Source organism: Rhinatrema bivittatum, chromosome 2 (assembly GCF_901001135.1).
Source record: "Rhinatrema bivittatum chromosome 2, aRhiBiv1.1, whole genome shotgun sequence".
Taxonomy (NCBI): domain Eukaryota; kingdom Metazoa; phylum Chordata; class Amphibia; order Gymnophiona; family Rhinatrematidae; genus Rhinatrema; species Rhinatrema bivittatum.
In genome coordinates, this window is record NC_042616.1 from 54,409,626 (window position 1) to 54,430,881 (window position 21,256).

General features: G+C 43.2%; 1 protein-coding gene across 1 annotated transcript in view; it reads left to right on the top strand.

The window, feature by feature from the left end:
* Nucleotides 1-21,256, top strand: part of LOC115083973 (zinc finger protein 182-like) — a 167,301-nt gene that overhangs the window by 132,126 nt on the left and 13,919 nt on the right. The window contains exons 4-5 of the mRNA XM_029588154.1: nt 2,554-2,655; nt 8,132-8,176. Coding sequence (XP_029444014.1) covers nt 2,554-2,655; nt 8,132-8,176 — 147 coding nt within the window. The remainder of the gene's footprint in view (nt 1-2,553; nt 2,656-8,131; nt 8,177-21,256) is intronic.

Consider the following 21,256-nt stretch of genomic DNA (forward strand, 5'->3'; position numbering starts at 1 on the left):
AACTCCACCCTCCTGGTGGGGTGAGCGACAGCAGATTGCTAACTCCTCCCCTCTGGAGGAGGAGAGCGTAACACATGGATTTGTGTGGTCAACTCTTCTACACATTTTTTCACTCGCCCCACTATCAAATTTAAATCAGTGGAGCATTTATTTAATATAGCTGTCCAGATATGCATAAACTCCGGGTCCTCGCTGAACAGCATTGGTTCTTTTTGGATCAATTAATCTGGGGGATTAATGTTTAATATACTCTACCAGGGTGGCACCGTGTAACTCGGCTCGTATATGTGTTTATTTGACGGTGCCGTAACATTTATAGAGACTTGTGGAAACTGGACTGTCTCTCTGCTTTTCGTAGCTTTTTGTAACTTTATACTCATCAACTGAAAATATAGAGCACATCAAATAATGAAATAATATAAAAAAAACTCGTGTGGCAGGAAGGCAGTGGTTAATAATTATACATATTGCAGATACATTGCCATGGGGTGATGTAATCGTATGAAACTACCACCACCCTCCTTAAATATTTATAATACAGTTTATTGAAATGCTCTCTTACAAGATTGTAGTTTGAAGTTTGTTAGTCAAGAAGAGGAGCGACTGTTCGCCCGTTGAGCTATTTAGTTTTTGTAGTAGTTGCTGACGGTGTTTATATTTTGTATATTGGTACCTCTTTATGAAGCCGTGTTGTCTATGAGCCTGTATGCCCTACCAGTTATAAGCCATTGCTTAGTCCTGAGAGTGAGCAACAAGAAATAGATCTACTTTTTGGGATCTCCTAGGTACTTGGGATTTGAACTGGCCATTGCTAAGACAGAATGCTGGGCTTGGCGGACCTTGATCTGACCCAGCATAACATTTCTTATGTTCTTATGATATGCTGGAGGACACTTCCAAAGCCCAATGTTAAATAACTTTTTATAAAAACAAAGTATGCCTCGCTAAGTTGGTGAGAGTCTCTTGTTAAGAACTGGCAGCACACCCTTTTTCTTTAGTTGTATTTCATAACTTGGCCCTCTGCTGAAGTTGGGCTGGCAGACCTGTAGTAACCTGCCTCTTCCTTATTTCCACTTTTGTGGTGTGGGACTATATTTGTTCACTCATCTCTTGGAATCTTTCCTGTCTCTTGAAGACTAATTGAACAGAACAGTGAAGGGTGCAGTCAGCACTTAAGCTTTTTCAGTAGCCTGTAGCATACTCTGTTAAGTGCCATAGCCCTATTTCTTTTCAGTTATGTTATTACCTTATTTACTTCCTCCTCTGTAAATGGATTTGTGACCATTTCACAATTATTTGTCGCTGTTTCCTGCCTTTAACACAACTCCTCCTCCTTCCTCTGTGTGTGCCAAGCAAAAAGAACATTTTTATTACTGTCAGAATTGCTGGGTATGTGTAACTTGTGGAGTGTAATAGGCCACCATTAGAGTCCATGTTTCCTCTTTCCTCACAGCAGCATCTGCACAAAACCTAGCCAAAATCTGCACAGACAAACATAAAAAAATGAAACTGAGGGAGAAATCATGAATCATTCTTTTCCTTCATTCATGCTTCAAGCTGAAAAAAAAGGCAGCTGGACTGGCAGATAAGAACAAATGTAAAGACAACCAGCAGAAAAGTTAGGAAAGCTGCAGGCTACAAGTCCAAGCTATACAGAATATCAGAGTAGGATCAGTCCCAACTGGTCTTCATTGTTAATAAAAAGGAGTGGTTACAGCAGCAGGCTATGAACCGGCATTTTTAAAGGAAGAAATACATTTATCATATGTTATAAAAGAAACACATTTTTTTACATTTTTTGTTTATTTTATTTATTTATATTCCACTTTTCAGCACTTCAAAGCAGATTACATTCAGGTACTGTAGTTATTTTGATTGAAAATTGCTTTGCCACTTTAACGGTGCCCAAGGCAAGCTCACAACAATATATAAGCAAAACAAAATCTCACAATAGCAATAAAACATAGTGCAAGCAGCCAAAAATAACATCAGCATGTCCATACAGTAAATAATAACAATAATACTAACAAAAACAAATCATACATTACCAATGAAATTAGTACTAAAAGTTAAACAATAATACATTAAGATGGCATTTAGCAAGATAACCCATCAGATTATGTTAAGTAGAACTATTCCTCTGTGATATTAGTAACAGAGCCAATGCGTTTACCCTAACTGATATTACCTAAAGTGCCAAAACCTTGGAATAATCACAGCTGTTATCACCAATAAATCTTCTACTCAATGTGTTAACTTAAAAAATATTTAAGCTCAAATTTTCTATTTTCCCAGAAAGTGTACATTTTTGCTCCTTTTAAGTAGGCATTCTCCCATTGAGTTTGAGCTTTTGCATCTCCTACTGAAGTCATTATGGACCAGAATGCCACTAATGGTGGCTGGGATACCTTGCAAGCTTAGTGCCCCTTTCTTTCTCTGCAGCATAACCTAATCCAGCTAGTAATGAAAGAAGCAGACACCTTTATTACTTTTTTTTTTAAAGAGAATGATGAGTGTTAGCTTTGTGTAATTCTGTCCATTTTAAACACTCAGGTTATGATATTCCAAAACCTGAAGTCCTGGTATTGATGGAACAAGGGCGAGATCCCTGTATTGGGGATTCAGCAGGCGAGAGTATTGATATTGTGCTCATAGGTAAGTGTGTGACGTAAGTATTAAATACAAATAGCCCACATGATGAAGAAGATATACTCTGTGCTTTTAGTCAGGTTTATACTGGAAGCTGAATATTATCAGCTAAGAGATTTGCAAAGAATAAACACACAGTGGATTTCAGGGGTTGAATTTTATTTTTTTCACCCAGTAGTTTTCTTTTACTCCTCTATACCTCCTGCTCAATTGGAACCAAATGTATATTCTAGTCTAGTGCCATGAGCCGCCTTCGTTTGTAACTACCCAAGATTTTTCCCATATTATATATTCCCTCCCAACATAAGTTTAGTCCAGGCATTGCAATGACATTCCTGGGCTGGAGGCCAGGCACTAAGACTCCATCCAGAATCTTGCATTCGTGGGCCCTGAATTTGACCACCAAGTGTTGCCCTTAAACAATGGTCATAACTGACTTCCTCCTACTTCAGGGACTGTGAAAACTGCCTCCACAGTATCCCCAGCTGACCTAGAGGAGGGGAAGAAATGGCCTGAGGATTGAACTGGGAACTTTCTGCATGGCAGTGCACTGCATTTGCTGGGGGTTGAATTTTAGTCAAATCTTTTACAGGAAGTCAGGCCAGCAAGGGTAACCAAGGTATACAAGAGTACATGAAAAAGTGGCAGCCTACTTGAATGAAATTGTAACAAGGTGAATGACAATAACTGGTTTTGGATCATAGCAATGAAGTTTAGTTGCACAATCCATTATTTTCAATTAAAAATAGTGATTGGTGCTTATAATTTTAGAATTTTACCTACAGGAAACAAAATTGAGGTCTATATTCAAAAGCCATTTATATACATATACATATATATATATATATATATATATATATATATATAAACATTTTTAATTTATATTCTCATTTGTCTCTTGAACTCCATGGTATCCTTCCTTTCTAATCACTGTTCCTGGCCCCTGCCATCAGAGATACACACATGCAAGCAGCAAGTATCATTCCTATATGTCTCTTTCCATATGTCTGATTGGAATCATGATATACAGTTCCTTCAGTACTCGAAAAGAAAAATTTCAGTGAAGGTGATGCAAAGAGACTGAATTACAGACATGTCACACAGATAAATCCAAAAGTGTAGAATTAAAAGAATATTGGAAATACAACTAGCTGTATCAGCATTGCAGAAGCAGGTAAAGTGCAAAATGAGGTAATAGAGCAAGCCATGCTAATAAAGTACAATTAAATAGCTATTTTCTTTTAAGAATTAGGAAAGTGAATTTGAAAAGGCATTGCCTCGTGAGCCTCTTCAGTCATTTATTTTGTCTGAGCTAAAGCATGGACTTAGTCTCTCCTCTTCATATTTTTTCAAAATTAAAATTTTGGGGGCAAAATCAGATTTTGCCTTGCCTCTCTGTTTCTGCAGCCCCACAACAGCACTTCTAAGTGCTAACAAAAAGAACAATTTTTTGTCAAGTAAAGAGAGTTTGCATCGAAGGAAATGGGCCAGAAGAAAAAATCCACAACAGTAAGTGGTTTTAAGAACTGACCTGCAACAAGATAATGTCCCTCACCGGCCATGATTTGTTGTCAGTGCCTCAGGCTGGACCATGACCAGCAGAACTGTTAAGCTTATGGACGGATTCCCCCACGCTTACAGTGCTCCAGGGCCTTGCATATGGAAGAACTGTGTAAATCTGTTTAGAGTCACAATAGGTCTTTCTCCCAAAGTGCGGCGTCATCTGCCTCCTCAGATAAGGGCTTGCACAGCAGTTAATCTAAAACACTCCCATCTGCTCAGGCTGAGACCACGGTGTTGAGTTCGCCCAGCTTAGTGGTTAGAGCAGCAGGCTATGAACCAGGATGTTATGTTCTAGTATGGTCGTGAACCCTGGATCTTAGTGAGAGCTGACTCCACGCACAGGGAGGAGCCCTGTGGGGACTCACCACGATACGTGTGGTCCCAGCAGAGAAGGACACAGCTAGTAAAGAGACTTTATTGTACTGGAACGTAGATGAAATGCCCACCGAGTGGGAAGTAAGACACAGTCCAGAGTAGCAAGGTTGCCCTGCGATGATATCCCTGGTAGTGGCCCACAGAGCGGGGTATGCCGGGGAATTCCTCCTCCAGATGACACACCTTGTAAAGTAGATCTGGTAGTGGCCCGCAGCGCGGGGTACACCAAGAATCTGCACGGTCATTGGTAGCAAAGGTGAAGGAGGCCAGCAGAGCTGGGTAGATGATGGTACTCACTCCGAAATGTAGAAGATGGTTTGCTGAGGTGAGCACGGTAGTGGCCCGAGGCATGGGGTACACCGGAGGTTCCGTCAGCAAGATGGTAGTAAACGAGAAGCGTACTCACAAGGCTGAGCCCCAAGCGAGAGTAGATAGGTTCTCCAGGCAGGAAGGCCCTCCGAGGAGCGGATAGCCAGGACGCAACAAGGCCCCCGAGGAGCGGGTACCTATAGCGTCCAAGTCCCGGAGCACAGGAACGCAGTTCAGAGTAGCGAAGCAAAGTGTCTCCAAAGTAGAGTGGAATTCAGCAGGAAGGAAGTCCTTGCTAACTCGTAGGAAGCATAGGACGAATTGCTTAAATACACTGGTGAGTGATGTCATGCGAAGGGGATGCCCCCGAGGTTCCTGCCATGACATGTATAAGAGAGGGCCTGGGCTTGCCCTAGGTAATCCCTGATTCAAGATGGCGAACGGGATCACCGGGGAAGGCGAAGTTTGCAGGCAGAGGTCTCCATTCTTCCAAGAATTGCTGGTGCAGGGAAAAAAAGAGGTGAGCATCAGAGGTCGCAGCTGTCTGCGACCGGGCGCAACACAGGAAGGTCAGGGATCAAATCCACTGCCAGCCCTTGTAACCTTGGGCAAGTCACTTGACTCTCCATTGCCTCAGGTACAATTAGATTGTGAGTGTTTGAGGACAAGAAAATACCTACAATACCTGAATGTAAATCTGCTTTGAAGAGGCTGAAAGGTGGAATCTAAATTAAATAAATTCTTAGAACTGGCCCTACCTTCTGCAAAGAAACATTAAGGATTGAAGCAGCTGTGCATTGGCACTGGTGCAGTCAGACTATCCCTCTTCAGTACCGGTAGCACATGGAACATCCTTACAACAGATGCTTCTACCAAGGGTTAGGATATTTGTGGGATCCTTCCACACGCAAGAAACTTGATCCTTTCATAAGAGACTTTTTTCAAATCAATCTTTTGGAGTTAAGGGCAATGTGGCATATCCTCATCACATTCACACACCTCCTCCAAGAGAGGAACATTTTAATTCAAATGGACAATCAGGTCACTATGTTCTATATCAACAAACAAGGGGGAATGGGATCATGGCCTCTCTGTCGAGAAGCACTGAAGATATGGAGCTGGGCAGAACGCCATGTGGCAACCCTTCAGGCTATCTACCTACTGGGCATCTCCAACATTCTAGCAGAGTGCCTCAGCAGAGTATTTCGACATCATGAGTGGTCAAAGCAGCAATTGGTAGTAAAAAAAACAAAAACATTCGACTTCTGAGGTCTACCAACAGTGGATTTGTTTTCATCTCAATGCTCATTTCTACCAAGAGGCCGCAGACTAGCACAGGACACTTTCCTAATCTATTAAGGTCAAAGCCTCATGTTTGTTTTTCCGCTGATACCCCTCATTGACAAAAACAGTGCAGAAAGCCCTTTAAGACCATACCCATCTAATCCTAATTGCACTGGTGTGACCCAGACAGATTTGGTATGCATATCTCATCAAGCTTTCCAACAGTCCTCCCATACCGCTGCTCTTCTAACTCAGGATGACAAGACATTCTTTCATCCCAATCTCTGAGCCCTCCATGCATGCAGTGATAGCATAACTAAAATTGCCATCAGAAATTGAAGATGTATTAGTTTCATGTAGGAAACCTTCAACCAGAAAAAGCTATGCCTTCAAATGGAGATGATGATTCCTATCCTTTTTTCATGCAAGCCTTCACAACTCTTGTAATGCTTGCTTCACCTCTCTAACCCAAGCCTCGCCACTTTCTCAGTGAGAGTTGTTCTGAGCGCCATCTCAATATACCATGCCTTCTTAGACAACAAACCAATGTCGATTCACCCGCTCATATCTCTTTTTATGAAAGGGCTCTTGCACATCAAAACCCCGATACCGAAGCCTCCTGTTCTGTGGGATCTCAGTGTGTTCCTTACTTGCAGTCACTTCGACAAGAAGGGTTAACAAACTCCAAGTTTTCATCCATTATCCTTTGTATCTATAGTTTTACCACAACAGATTGGTTCTTCAAACCCAAAATTTCTACCAAAAATGGATTCAGCTTTCCATATCGATCAATCCATTGTTCTGCTTATATTCTTCCCAAAGCCTCGTGTGCATGAGGGCGAGAAAGCCCATCGTACTCTTGACTGGAAATGTGCCCTAGCATATTATGAGAGATGCACTCAACCTCATCGTCAAGCCAACCAGCTCTGTCTCCTATGAACCTAACCGTTTGGGGATACCAATAGCTAAGCAAACTTTACCCAGCTGGTTAGCTGAGTGCTTTCCTCATTGCTACAACTTGCCAGGATTACAGATTATGGACTCAATTAAAGCCCATCAGGTACTAGCCATGGCTTCTGCGGAAAGTACCAGTTGCTTACATATGCAAAGCTGAAATATGGGCTTCAGTCCACACATTTACATTCCATACTGCTTTGGTAGCATTTCGAGAATAGAGAGCAAGTTTGGACAAGCAGTTTTGTGCAATCTATTCTCACTGTAATCCACTCTCCATGGTGGAGTCTGGGCTGCTTATCAAGTATTGATCTGCTCTAACCCTTAGCTTGGGACTCCCCATGTATAATGGCTAATTCAGCCTGCTTATTGACGGAAAAAAATGTGTTTACCATAAATGGTATTCTCCATGGATAGGATGAATTAGCCAGGGTATACCCGCCCACCTTCCTGGACAGCTGACTGCATAGCTAGATTCAGCTCTGATACTGACTGAAGAGGCTCATGAGGCAATGCATGGGCAGGAACGCCCACACATGCTCAGTAGAGCTCAGAGCTCTACAAGCTTGGAGAGAGAAGTCCTTATGGTGCTGCTGAATGACATCACCCACAAGTAAAGGCTGTTCATCTATGGAAAAAGCTGATTACAGTATGTAAACTTGCTTTACAAACTGTTACTGCTGTGTTGCATAAACAGACTGTTCAAATTAGTAAAATGCAGGCGTCAGGAGGGGAGCAGAAAGAGGTAAAAACATGAAAACCACTCTGAAGCATCCTTTAAGTACAGTAAGAACATTTAAATAAAGGAAATACTCCCCAAGTTTTCTATCCTTCAGAAACCACTTCCAAAAGTTCATCCCCTATCCCTTTCCCAACCAAATGTGTTATTGTCCATGTCAAAATGAGAGGATGCTGTAAGTTAAAATGGATACTACTGTGCCTACAGAATGATCTCTGACAATGGATGCAACTTTTTTTTTTCTTTTGGGTGATTCAGATGAAGATGACGGGAAGGATCCCACGGAGGCAAATTTGTTTGAAGGTAAGTTCCTTTCTGAGTTTGTCATCAGGTAAGGACTTGTTCCCAGAACAATGCTTCTTAAAACTCACAATCACGTATAGATGATCAAATTAAATATTTGAGGACCTGGCAGTTTTCTCCTGCTTCATATTTATATTATTTTTATTGAAGTTTTAACATCAGTAAAACACACAAATGCTTAATATAATCTTCTTTAATCAAGCATTACAGTAAATTAAAGGGGTAAAGTAAAAGATAGAACAAGAGAGGGCAAGAGACCCACATACCTGGATCTCATATTCCATTATTCTTTCATCTGTCATCACCCATATATTTTCACTGTGACACCAACAGGACTGGCAACCATGTTCTGTGGAAGATTCGCTTAGCATAAAATTACTATAGGTGAAACACAAATATTTTTAAATAGTTTGTCATCTTGTTTGTAGATCAGTTGTTCATAAGAAACTAGTTTAGTCATTTCTTTCTACCAGTTACTTTTGGAGGCAATAAAGTATTCCAGAATCTTAGAATAAAACCTTTGATGCATATTGCAGCTAGTATAGGGTAGTTTCTTTTAAGTTTATCTAATTTCTTGAGATCAAAGTAGTCAGAGAAAAATAGCTGTAGGTTCCTGTAACTCTTCTTCCCATCTCATGTGCTTTTTATGTCCCAGAAGTTTGCGTCTGCTTCTTTGTACCTTCAGCTCAATTGGAACCAGGGCTGGGATCTAGCGCTGAGAACTTTTATTCTATCTGGGGAATTTCCTTTCTATTATATATCACTTTCCCCTGCTGAAGTACCTAGTCTGGTCATTGCAAATAAAGAGATTCAGTAATCTAGTCTATAGCTAAGCATATTCTGCTTGTTTATTAATTACCAGATTAATTACCCCTTACTGAATAAGGGGTAAAAATAGCACGCTGAAAACGCGTGGCCAAACCGGGGCTAAAGGTGCGCTCGGCCGAGCGCACCATACTGAATCGGCCTGATTATGAGCACAGAGAAGCCAGGCAAAATTACTAGCTGCTCAGATTAAAAAGCAGCAAGATCCTCTTTTATTCCTGTTACTGCTGTACTCTGTTTCCTATTATCCGAAGGTTTTACTAGTCTGTTTTAGTTGCCTGCCTGATCTTCTCATTCTGTAGATTGTCTGCACTTTGCTTCTCATTGTATAATTTATGTGCATTCTCAGATACTTCTCCAGTGATGGAATCAGGATTGTGTCAGCCCCAATGATATCACATGGGGGAACAGTATACTTTCTCCAATAATTTGATTGCCTGATCATTTTCCTGAATGTTTTTTTTCCTCCCCTGTCCAAGAAATCTAACATCTCAAAAGAATAGCCCTTAATGCAGACCTATTTCCCTACATCGTTGCCAATCTAGGGTAAAAGTTTCTCTCTCTGTTTTGCAACCTCTAATTCAGGATTTTACTAATAAAATACTAGTTCTGGTCTCCATTTCATTGACTTCTTACTTCTGGGTTTTCTCAATAACTCTTCTCTGTCTTTCCAGTTGAGGAGCCATCCAGTCCATGCACATTAAAGTTTCTCTTAGTCTGGATGGGATCTCAAGGCTAGGTGTGCCTGCTCAGTTACTTTATGGCACGCTGCTATAAGGACCACATTAATCAGTAAATCAAGTACAAACTGTATTGCTGCAATGCTTTATTCTAGTATGCTATGTATATGAATATGGTTAGATCCACAATCCAATAGGAGGACTGAAAGGAGAGGATCACCTTGCTGGTGGCTCAAAAGAATCAGTAAGTACTGCTTGGGGAAATTTATAAAACTTAAAAGTATTGGGGAGATGTAACACTATTGGGGTATATTTAGTGTGTTTGTATGTCTGTATTGAATAGCTAGTCAGAGGGCAGGCAAAAACCAGGAGTTTTGTGTATTTTGTATCAAATAGGTAGCCGAAAAGGCAGGCAAAAAACCAGAAGTTTGTGTGTTTATATTTACCAACCCTCCCATCCCTCTCCCTCCCACCCCTAACTCATCCTTTAATTTACAGGCAGGTGACACTTTCACACTAAAAAAAATAAAAATAAAAAACTTAATCAGCCTTTTAACTTAAATTCAGAAATTCCCTACACCTTATCAAGAGTTTGATCATTTCCTTGTAGGTCACTACCAGAATATATTGGTGAATACAACAAAACATTTAAAGGACCCTAATTGTACGCAGTCCTACTCCTGTAGCAACCTAAAACTTAACTAAGAACTGAATAAAATTTAAGATGAAGATAGCAGTCCATCAGCAAGAGGGAAGCTTCCCAGTCTTCTGCATCGAGTGTCATATGTATGATTTTTTTTACCCGCCGGTGAGAAATTATACATGTGCATCCAATGCAAGGAGCTCCTGTCTCTCAGAGAACAAGTCCGATCTCTGGAGGCTAGAGTGCCAGACCTGGAGGAGATGAGGCAGACAGAGGTATATAGATGAGACCTTCAGGGACATTGTAGCCAAGTTCCAACTCCAATCTGGCAGTTCTGGTGCTGCCTTGGAGGAGGAAGGTCTCGTGATTGGAGAGCATCAACCTGGTGCAGCAGGAAATGATCCTGTAGCAAGGACCTGCTCTCCAGGTGGTGCATTGTCCTGTTGCACTAAGGATGTGTCTCCCAGGGCTACTGCACAGGAGGGAAGGGTTAGGTCAGCCACCATAGCTGGTGATTCGATTATTAGGATTATAGACAGCTGGTTGGCAGGAGGGTGTGAGGATCGCCTGGTAACATGCCTACCTGGTGCGAAGGTGACGGACCTCACAAGTTACCTAGACAGGATTTTAGACAGTGCTGGGGAGGAGCCGGCTGTCATGGTACATGTGGGCACCAATGACATAAGAAAATATGGGAGGGAGGTTCTGGAAGCCAAATTTAGGCTCTTAGGTAGAAAGCTGAAATCCAGAATCTCCAGTGTAGCATTCTCTGAATTGCTCCCCGTTCCATGCGCAGGTCTCCAGAGGCAGGCAGAGCTCCGGAGTCTCAATGCATGGATGAGACGATGGTGCAAGAAAGAGGGATTCAGTTTTGTTAGGAACTGGGGAACCTTTTGGGGAAGGGGGGGCGGGGGACTCTTTTCCGAAGGGATGGACTCCAATTTAACCAGGATGGAACCAGGCTGGTCACCGCATCTCAAAAAAGATATAATTGCGATGGAGAAGGTACAGAGAAGGGCGATCAAAATGATAAAGGGAATGGAACATCTCCCCTATGAGGAAAGACTAAAGAGGTTAGGACTTTTCAGCTTGGAGAAGAGACGGCTGAGGGGGGATATGATAGAGGTGTTTAAAATCATGAGAGGTCTAGAAAGGGTAGATGTGAATCGGTTATTTACTCTTTCGGATAATAGAAAGATTAGGGGGCACTCCATGAAGTTAGCAAGGGGCACATTTAAAACTAATCGGAGAAAGTTCTTTTCACTCAACGCACAATTAAACTCTGGAATTTGTTGCCTGAGGATGTGGTTAGTGCAGTAAGTATAGCTGTGTTTAAAAAAGGATTGGATACGTTCTTGGAGGAGAAGTCCATTACTTGCTATTAATTGAGTTGACTTAGAAAATAGCCACTGCTATTACTAGCAACGGTAACATGGAATAGACTTAGTTTTTGGGTACTTGCCAGGTTCTTATGGCCTGGATTGGCCACTGTTGGAAACAGGATGCTGGGCTTGATGGATCCTTGGTCTGACCCAGTATGGCATGTTTTATGTTCCTAGGCTGCTGGCACTAACCTTTAAAAAGGAGAGAGAGCAGCTTTTAAACTAAATCAACAGTTGCTCAGCAGCGCATGGTTCGGAGGGAGGTACCTTTGAAGGATACTAATGATGCATTAGAATTAGGGCATCCTAACAGAGAGGTTCCAATAATAAAAAAAAAAAAGTAGTCCGAGTGCTATAATTAAAAGCTCATCTGAGCTAAAAGATTCCAATTTATCCCTGTGAACTTAAAAGCAGAATGTTAATTCAAATAAAAAACACACTTTGAAATGTTTTTATGCTAATGACAGAAGTTTAAAAAGTAAGATGGGAGAATTAGGGGTAGATTTTAAAAGCTTGCGCGCAAGCATCCATGTGCATGTGCTACCCGGTGCGCGCACATGGACGTGTGATTTTATAGCAGGCGCGCGCATGTTATAAAATCGGGGGTCGGCGTGCACAAGGGGGTGCACAATTGTGCACCTTGCACGCACACCGAGCCGCGTTGCCTTCCTCCGTTCCCTCCCCCAACCTAACCTTGTCACCCCTTCCCCTAACCTTTCCCCCCACTAGCCCTACTCTAATCTCCCCCCAAAATGTTTATCCTACCTTTTGCGCCGGCAGCCTGCGATCCTTACACACGTCCCGGGGCTTTACGCATTTCGCCGGGCCTTTTTAAAATAGGCCCAGCGCACGTAAATCCTCTGAAAATCTAGCCCTTAGTGTATAGCAGTGAATGATGACATAGACTTAATAGGCATCTCAGAGACATGGTGGAGAAAGGATAACCAGGGTACAAATTATATACAAACAGTCTAACTTCAGTTAGTCAGCCAGAGTGACTCACTGCTCTCTTGATTAACAAATGTTGGTACCTAATCAAACCAAATCACATTACCTTAACACCTTTCCAAGGTGAGTAACTGAACTGAACTTTTCAACCTTTTTACTTAGGTATACACTGCTCCTAGCTTATTTCTAGCTTCTGGCTTTTTTTTTGGGGGGGGGGTTTACTATACAAGCACTCTAACTTCTGCTTACTAGCTGCCTTATTGACTGACTATTTAAAAATACAAACAGTCTAACTTCTGTTTATTCACTGCCTTTACTGACTTTGAAAAGCACAAACACACAATATTCCCAAATAGTTAACTTTGCCCCAATACTTTTAACAAAGAAAATGTCCCAAGCAAAAACTTACTGTTTCCTTTCAGCCACCAGCAAGGTGATCCTCTGCTCTCAGTGCGCTGAGCCTTCTGTTCTACCTGGATCCAGCACAGTCTAGAGTGTTGTCTTTCTTATCCGTGCAGAGTATTTCAGTGCAGTCTAGAACATAATCCCCCTGGTACTGAGTAAGACAGCACAGTCAATGTTGTTGAAATAGAGGGGGTAACGCCTTGGAGTGCCAGTGTTTCTACATGAATTAGAAGGGGAAGTGGGTGGGATCAACTCATTCCAAGTTCCTACCAGTTCTCTCCCCTTCTGATCAGCAGAGGTCTCCTCTGTGTTCTTCCTCTTCATTGTCAGGGTCTTGGCTGAGCATCCCTCCATGGTCAGGTGAAGATTCTATGCGGATTTCTTCAAGTCACTTGATGGATATTTTCCCGAGGATATGTCATCCTCGAAAGATCTCAGCTACTCATGATTTCTGGAAGATGATATCCATCAATGTGAGGAAGCAGTAGGACCTAAGAATGGATATTTTTGGCTTGTTGCATTTCCTTCAGCCTCTGGTAGATTCCACATCCACCCCGAAACATAATCTACTCAAGGATCTGCAAATGAGGATATAGCAGGTTCTGATTATCATATATTCAAGAAGCTTGAAAAATTGATTTGAAGTACAGAATCTAGGCCTCACCAGGGTCTGATGTAATTTGATGTAGTGCAGCTACCTCTCTACTCAGATGTGGTGGAGTCAGCGTTGAAGTAGGTGACGCTCGCTAGGGATCACACTAATACACCACCCAGAAAGGATCCGAAGGTGTTGGATACGTTTTGAAAGGAAGGTCTTCCAGGATTTCATTCTTAGCATTCTGATTGCGGCTCATCGATTGTTCATGGTGCAGTATTTATACAAGAATGTGCAAAAGCTGAAGCATTTCATGGAATTGTCAGACCCTGAATATGTGAAATTTCACCAAGCTGTAGAGGATGCAGAGGAGTGTGAGAAGCATCTCATTCGCTGTATGCACGAGACTTTAAACACTAAACTAGAACCCAACTATCTCTACAAGAACCCGGAGACTTAAACATGGTTGTGAATGAGAAATCTTTGTGAAAATATACACAGCCACATAGTGAATATGCCCTGCATGTGGGAAAACATTTTCAAACACAAGGTGCAGGAGACTGTGGTTCTGATTAAGGAGCATCAGTTCACTTTACAGTGGCTGTCTGCAGCAGTGGGAGATCAGCCTGATCCTCCTAGACACCAATACTTCACCTACAAGCGCTCATTTATTCATAGGTACCCCTTCTAGCATTTTGCATATCATCAAACTCTTCCTCCTCCTCTGCCACAGCAGATGCCTACTAGAAGGAAAGGCATAGCAGCAGTCACAGCCTAAGCCCAGAATAAGTTTTAGTCATTTCTGAGATTGCCTCTTCATCTCCTCTGGTGGGGTTAAGGGTCCAGTGCTTCCTTCTGGAATGAGTCTATATCACCAAGGACAAGTGGATCCTGCTAATTTTGGACTGTGGCTTTCGCTTAAGCTTCTCACCCTCCTCCAACCCAAATCAAACTTTGGTTTGGATCCCTCCAATCAGCTCAGCTGCAGCTGGAAATAACATTTCTTCCTCAACAGAAGGTGATAGAGCATGTCGCTCTTCAGGAATGTAGTCGTGGTTCTATTTCTTATACTACTTAATCTCCAAGAAGTCAAGGGGTTTTAAGGCTCATCCAGGATCTGTGGAAGATGAACATATCACTAGTCTGAGAGAGGTTCAAGATGAACTCCCTATACAATTCTGCCTTTCATTCAGCCAAGGAATTGTTTGTGGACTTTGGATCTTAAAGAAGCTTATGCACACACATACCCCACCCCATGGGAAGTTTATCAGGTAATGGTGGAGGGTGTGGACACTGTCAATATAAAGTGCTTCTATTTGGCCTCTTGGCCACTCCAAAAACGTTCATGATGTTTCTCACGCTAGTGGCTGCTCCGCTTCACCAGCAGGGAATCTATGTTTTAAGTGCCTGGATGATTGAAATGGGCACATCTCCAGAGGGCATTCTCGAGGTCCTACAAACAACCATCTAACTTCTTCCGTCCCTGGGATTCCTGGTCAGTTTTCCAAAGTCCAACTTGGCACCATCCAAAAGGATTGAATTCATAGGGACATAGACTCATTTCAGGAAAAGGAATTCCTCCTGTCTGAAAAGAATGGAGTTTTGATGAGCTCGTGAAGTTCTTTCTACAACAGATTGAGACATTCGTAGGCCTTCTGAGTCATATGGCTGCAGGAGTGCATGTAGTTCCTCTAATTTGTCTACACATGGGTGGTCTTCAGTGAGCTGTATGAAATTAGTGGGATCAGCTGTTTGAGCCACTATCTCACCAGATATTGGTGACTTTCAAGATGCAAACTGCCCTCCAGTAATGGACAAACCCATAGGTTCTAGTGCTAATTCTCTCAATGCGCATCCTGACACATCCTGATTCCTCCACCAGAGTTGTCAGGCACACACTGGTGATGCTTGGATACAAGGGATATGTTTCCAAGCATAATGTCACTTACAAATCAATCTTTTGGAGCTGAAAGCCATCTGTTATGTGCTAAAGACCTTCTACCACCTACTCTTAAGTCAAGAGAATCTTGATCCAGGCAAGAGAATCTTGATCCAGACAATCAGCTGGCCATGTTCTGCTTCAACAAATTAGGAGGAACGGGTTCATACGCCATCTGTGAAGAAGACCTTTGAATCTGATCATGGGCCAGTCATCACAATGTGCAGGAATGTACGCTATCTGAGAAGAGGCCCTTCGAATCTGGCTATGGGCCAGTCATCGCAATATCCATCTCTAGGCAACCTACCTACCAGAGTCCAAAATTCTGTGGCAGACTATCTCAGCAGAGTTCTATGATGACAAGAGCGGTCCTTATATTAAGAGGTTGTGCATGACTTGCTTCATCATTTGGGAATGCCAGTATTCAACTTGAATACCTCCAGATTGGAGTTTTGCTCCATGCATCCAAGTGACAACATATCAGTTCCTGATTCTTTTGTGCTAAACTAGAACATCTGTCTACTCTTGTGCATACATGTGAATTCCTCTTATCACCAGGATTGTCTGGAAGGTCCTTCAGGTCAAGGGGAGACCATCTAAAACCCACTAATTGAGAATGGACTATGGGGTAAAACAGCTATACAGAAATGCTCGTCAATTATCTTGTTTCCCTGGGTCATGCTATCCAGACAGTAATGGAAGCAGCCCTGAGATGAACCACTGAAGTTGCCATGGCTCTCATTTGATGAACCTTAACAGAGTCTGTAATCTTAGTTTCAAATGAAGGAAGTTCTCTACTTTGTGTGGAATCAGTTACTGGATCCTTTCTCCTGTGGCCTGAGGAGAAAGGATACAGTTGACCAATTCCTGGCTGAAAACAGCACTTGCTTCACCTACTTAGGAAGTTGTAAAGATAATGGTGGCTGTCGATGGCTGGTGGGCACCAAATGTACTGCCACCCTGGGGGATCAACTATGAAAGAAAAGTTACCGTAAATGCTGAAAAATCTAAGATTCTCAGTGACTTCCCTGTGACTGGATGTCTCCATGCTCCCAAAAGTCCAGGTCCTGGAAAATGGAGGAACTACATAAGTCTCTCAACTACAGTCTACTCTCTTCCTGGAGGAGAACAGAATCTCATCTGGCTCCCCTGATGTCAAGTTGAGCAGGAGATCTTTAAGAATTCTCCCACTGAGTCCTCTGGGTTGAGCAAAAGAAAAAGACATGGGGTGCAATAAAGAAGAATCTGCACCATTTTGTAGAGTTTGTGGTGAATCCAGTATCGAAAAAACATCCAGTCTCTGCAAATGGTGTACCAGTACCATTGATGCATCAGATTCGGGTGCTATTAACACATTAAGAGTGTTATGATTCAAAGAATTGGTGAACCCTTTGGGCCACAATGACAAGGTGTGAAAGGCTTACCCTGATTCCTTGTTGGCGGGAGATGGACCTCTGGGTAGACAGTCGTCGAACGAAGTCCACGGGTGTGCAGAGAAGACGACAAACCGGAGTCGGGCAGGTGGCGATGAGACAAGGTCCAGTATTCGAAGCAGGGATCAAGGCATGTGGCAGGCAAAGCAAAGTCCAGTATCCGAAGCAAGGTTCAAGGCAGGCGGCAGGCAAAGCAAAGTCCAGTATCCGAAGCAAGGTTCAAGGCAGGTGGCAGGCAAAGCAAAGTCCAGTATCCGAAGCAAGGTTCAAGGCAGGCCAGCAAGGCAGGACAACACACCAAGCAGGACCTATTGCAAGGCACTGGAGAATCTCCGAAGCCTCCTTAAATAGTCCTGGAGAGGAAGTGGTTCCTGGAGCCTAAGACGACTTCCTGCTGCAGCTCCTTTAAGAAGGGGGAGGAACCAAGCGCCTGTGTCTGGCTGAGGCTAAGGCTGGCCTTGCTGAAGCCATGCTGCTGACTTCCTGCCGTCTCTGCTGCCGAGGAAAGCAGCGCAGGGAGCATCGAGGAGAGCTGCGTCTGCCACTTCCTGCAGCCATCAGCTGGACCCAAGGAGAGCCGAAACAGCCGCGATGCAAGGGCTGGGACACCGGCTCCCTACCATGGCCATCGCTGCTGGTGAGTGCGGTCGGCGGTGAAGGTCGGCCCCTGCCGATCGCAACAGTACCCCCTCCTTTAAGGCCTCTTCCAGGAGGCCTAGGCTTCTCCGGATGATTGGTATGAAAATCCACAAGGAGTGATTTATCAAGTATATTCTTCATGGGTTCCCAGGAATCTTCCTTTGGGCCGTACCCCTCCCAGGCTATGAGGTACTCCCAATGCCTCTTATGACGGCGGACATTCAGGATCTCTCTTACTTGATATGTCTCCTCCTCCTCAGTGGAGATCTGGGGAGCAGGCGGCTTTCGTGCAGGCCAGGACAGGATCACTGGTTTCAAAAGGGAAATATGGAAAACGTTATGGATTTTGAATGATGGAGGAAGACGTAGTTGATAGGTGACAGGAGTGACCTGTCTCAGGACTGGAAAAGGACCCACATAACAGGGGCAAACCTCATGGAAAGCACACGTAAATGCAAGTTGCGGGTGCTAAGCCAAATGTTTTCTCCAACCTTAAATTGCGGTGCTGGCCGCCGATGTTTATCTGCAGTAATCTTTGTTCTTTGGGCAGCTTTGCTGATCATAGTTTCAATCTGAGTCCATAGTGCATGGAGATCCTGAGCTGTCATCTGAGCTGCAGGGTAGGGCACGGATTGGAAGAGGAGGAAGCGGATGTCTCCCATAAATGCAGAGAAAGGGTGAGGATCCCGTACTGCGTTGGCATGTCTGTTATGGGAGAATTCTGCCCATGGGAGAAGGTCAGCCTAATCATCCTGACGCTCATTCACAAAAGCTCTTAAAAAGGGTCTTTAATGTGCGGTTTGTCCGTTCAGTTTGCCCTTTGGCCTGGGGGTGGTAAGCTGTAGTGAAATCCAATTTCACCCCAAATTTGCTGCACAATGACAGCCAATATTTGGCCGTGAACTGGGATCCCCGATCTGACACAATATGGCGAGGTAGTCCATGTAATTGAAAGATGTGAGTTGTGAACAACTTGGCCAGTTCTGATGCGGAGGGTAGTGCTGGAAGGGCAGTAAAGTGGGCCATTTTAGAAAACTGGTCAATGACCACCCAAATTACCCGATTACCATTGGAAATAGGTAATTCTACCACAAAATCTGTAGCAATATGAGCCAAGGCTGCTTGGGTGCCGGCAGAGGCTGTAACAAACCTCAAGGACGTCCTACTGGAGTTTTCTGCCATGCGCAGGTTGGGCACAAGTCTACATAGGCTTTCACATCCCGGAACATCTGTGGCCACCAATAATATCTTTGGAGGAGCGAGAGAGTTCGAGCTTGGCCTGGATGTCCCTCTACTTTAGAATTATGTGCCCATTCCAATAAGCATTGGTGTAACCGGGTTAGAACGACAGTCTTCCCAGGGGGAACTACATGGGTAGTGGCCAATAGAATACGTGCTGGATCGATAACGAATCCTGGTGGATCTGGATGATCTTCAGCCTTGGAGGCATGAGAAAGGGCGTCTGCTCTGATGTTCTTGGCGGCTGACCTGTACTTTACCAGAAAATCAAAACGGTTAAAAAATAAAGACCAGCACGCTTGATGGGGGTTAAGACGTTGGGCTTGACGAAGGTGTTCTAAATTCTTATGATCAGTATAGACCGTAATGGTATGCTGAGCTCCTTCCAACCATTGTCGCCAGGCTTCAAAGGCCAGTTTTATGGCCAGGAGTTCCTTATCTCCAATCCCATATCCTTTTTCGGCAGCGGAGAATTTGCAAGAAAAATAAGAACAAGGATGAAAAACAGCTTTACTGGAGATTTGACCCAAGACAGCCCCAACAGCAGTTGAGGAGGCATCCACTTCTAAAACAAAAGGACGTGCAGGATCCGGATGGTAGAGGCAGGTTTCAGCGAGAAAGGCCTTCTTAAGCCTGGAAAAAGCATCTAGTGCCTCCACTGACCACTCCCTGGTGTTGGCACCCTTATTAGTTAAAGCGGTTAATGGGACCACTAATGATGTTATCACGAATGCCGGTATAGAAAAAATCAAAATAAATAAATAAATAAATAAATAAATAATTGGGAGTAATGAGGAATGAAATGTCAATAGAAATTGGAAAAACCCAAAAATCGTTGTAGGGAGCGCAAACCGGAGGGCTGGGGCCATTCTTGAATGCAGGCCACTTTATCAGGGGCCATTTGGAATCTAGTATTGGAAATAATATATCCCAAAAACGGCAAAGATTTGGCTTCAAAGATGCATTTCTCTAGTTTTACATAAAGCTTGGGAGCTCGCAGGCGTTGTAGTACTTGTTGGACCTCTAATTGGCCCCCAGTTCAAATTCTACAGAACCCAGAAGATGAACAAGGAGATTCCATACTGATATCTGAAGATGATGTTTCATCTCCCACACTCCTGCACTTCAGCCCTTGGACAAGATGAGAAGCTGTTAAAAACTTTATTTACCTCTCTAGTGGCTAAGGATAAGGAGAGTAATTGTTAACTTCTCCTTTCCAAAATATCAGATATACTCCCACAGGATTTCATATGCCATCCTATTCATTCCATTTATGAAACGTTTGATATGACAGCCCACATCTCTTCAGCATCAATTGGAACACGCTAGATGGTTTTATAGAGAGCCAGTAGCTTGCATGATTTATTTATTTATTTAACACTTTTCTATACCGACCTTCATGAATAGATTCATATCAAATCGGTTTACATGAAACATAGGGACTAACCATTTAACAAGAGGCAAAAGTTACATATAACAAGGAGAAAGAACTTGGGGGGCTAGGGTAGCCGGAACATGAAAGGACAGCATAACTAGGATGAAAACATAACACTAAGACTAGGCGGGGGGTCTAGTCAGGTGAACGGAGTCTGATTGGGTGGTATATTGACGGTTTAATCTACTACTATCTACTAGATAGTAGATACAGCTTATTGTGATGACTATCACAACAAGCTAGTAGATGACCCCTATCTAGGAGGACATCTGTTTGGGGGGGGAACTCGAGGAAACAGTTGCTCAAAATAAAACAACAACATATGGTAGTTCAGTCCCTCTCCACAAGCTTGGAGTAACATTCCACTTCAAAGCAGCCCTACTATGCTTTAAAAAGTTTGTACTTCCAAAATGCTCCTTTTGGCAGTTTCAGCAGTATCGAATCCTGCGCCTGCTTTCACAGCAGCAATAGAACTTGTTCTGCCCCATCAGCATGGCCAGGAGTTCTACTCTTGCTACTTTGTTATCCCCAAGAAAATCAAGGCATTTATGCGCATATACCTATCTATTCCTCCCACTGGCACTGTTTAAGCTTTGTGGTGAATTCTCCCTAGCAGTACCGAGTACCCCCTGTAATCTATCAGTGGCAAAAGGGTCTTTACCAAGTGCCTAGCTGTAGTAGCAATGCATGTTCGGTATCAGGGAATTCGGGTCTCACCTTACTGAGACTTATAACGGTAACTTCCCGGGAGTCTGTGCTAACTTCCCTGCAGAAATCAATTCAACTCCTACAATCATTGGGATTCCTGGTGAATTTTGAGATATCAACTATGAATACCACCCAGAAAATCAAATTCATTGGAGCATTTATAGATTCTCCGCGAGAGAGAGCTTTCCTTCTGTCAGATCAGGCAAACA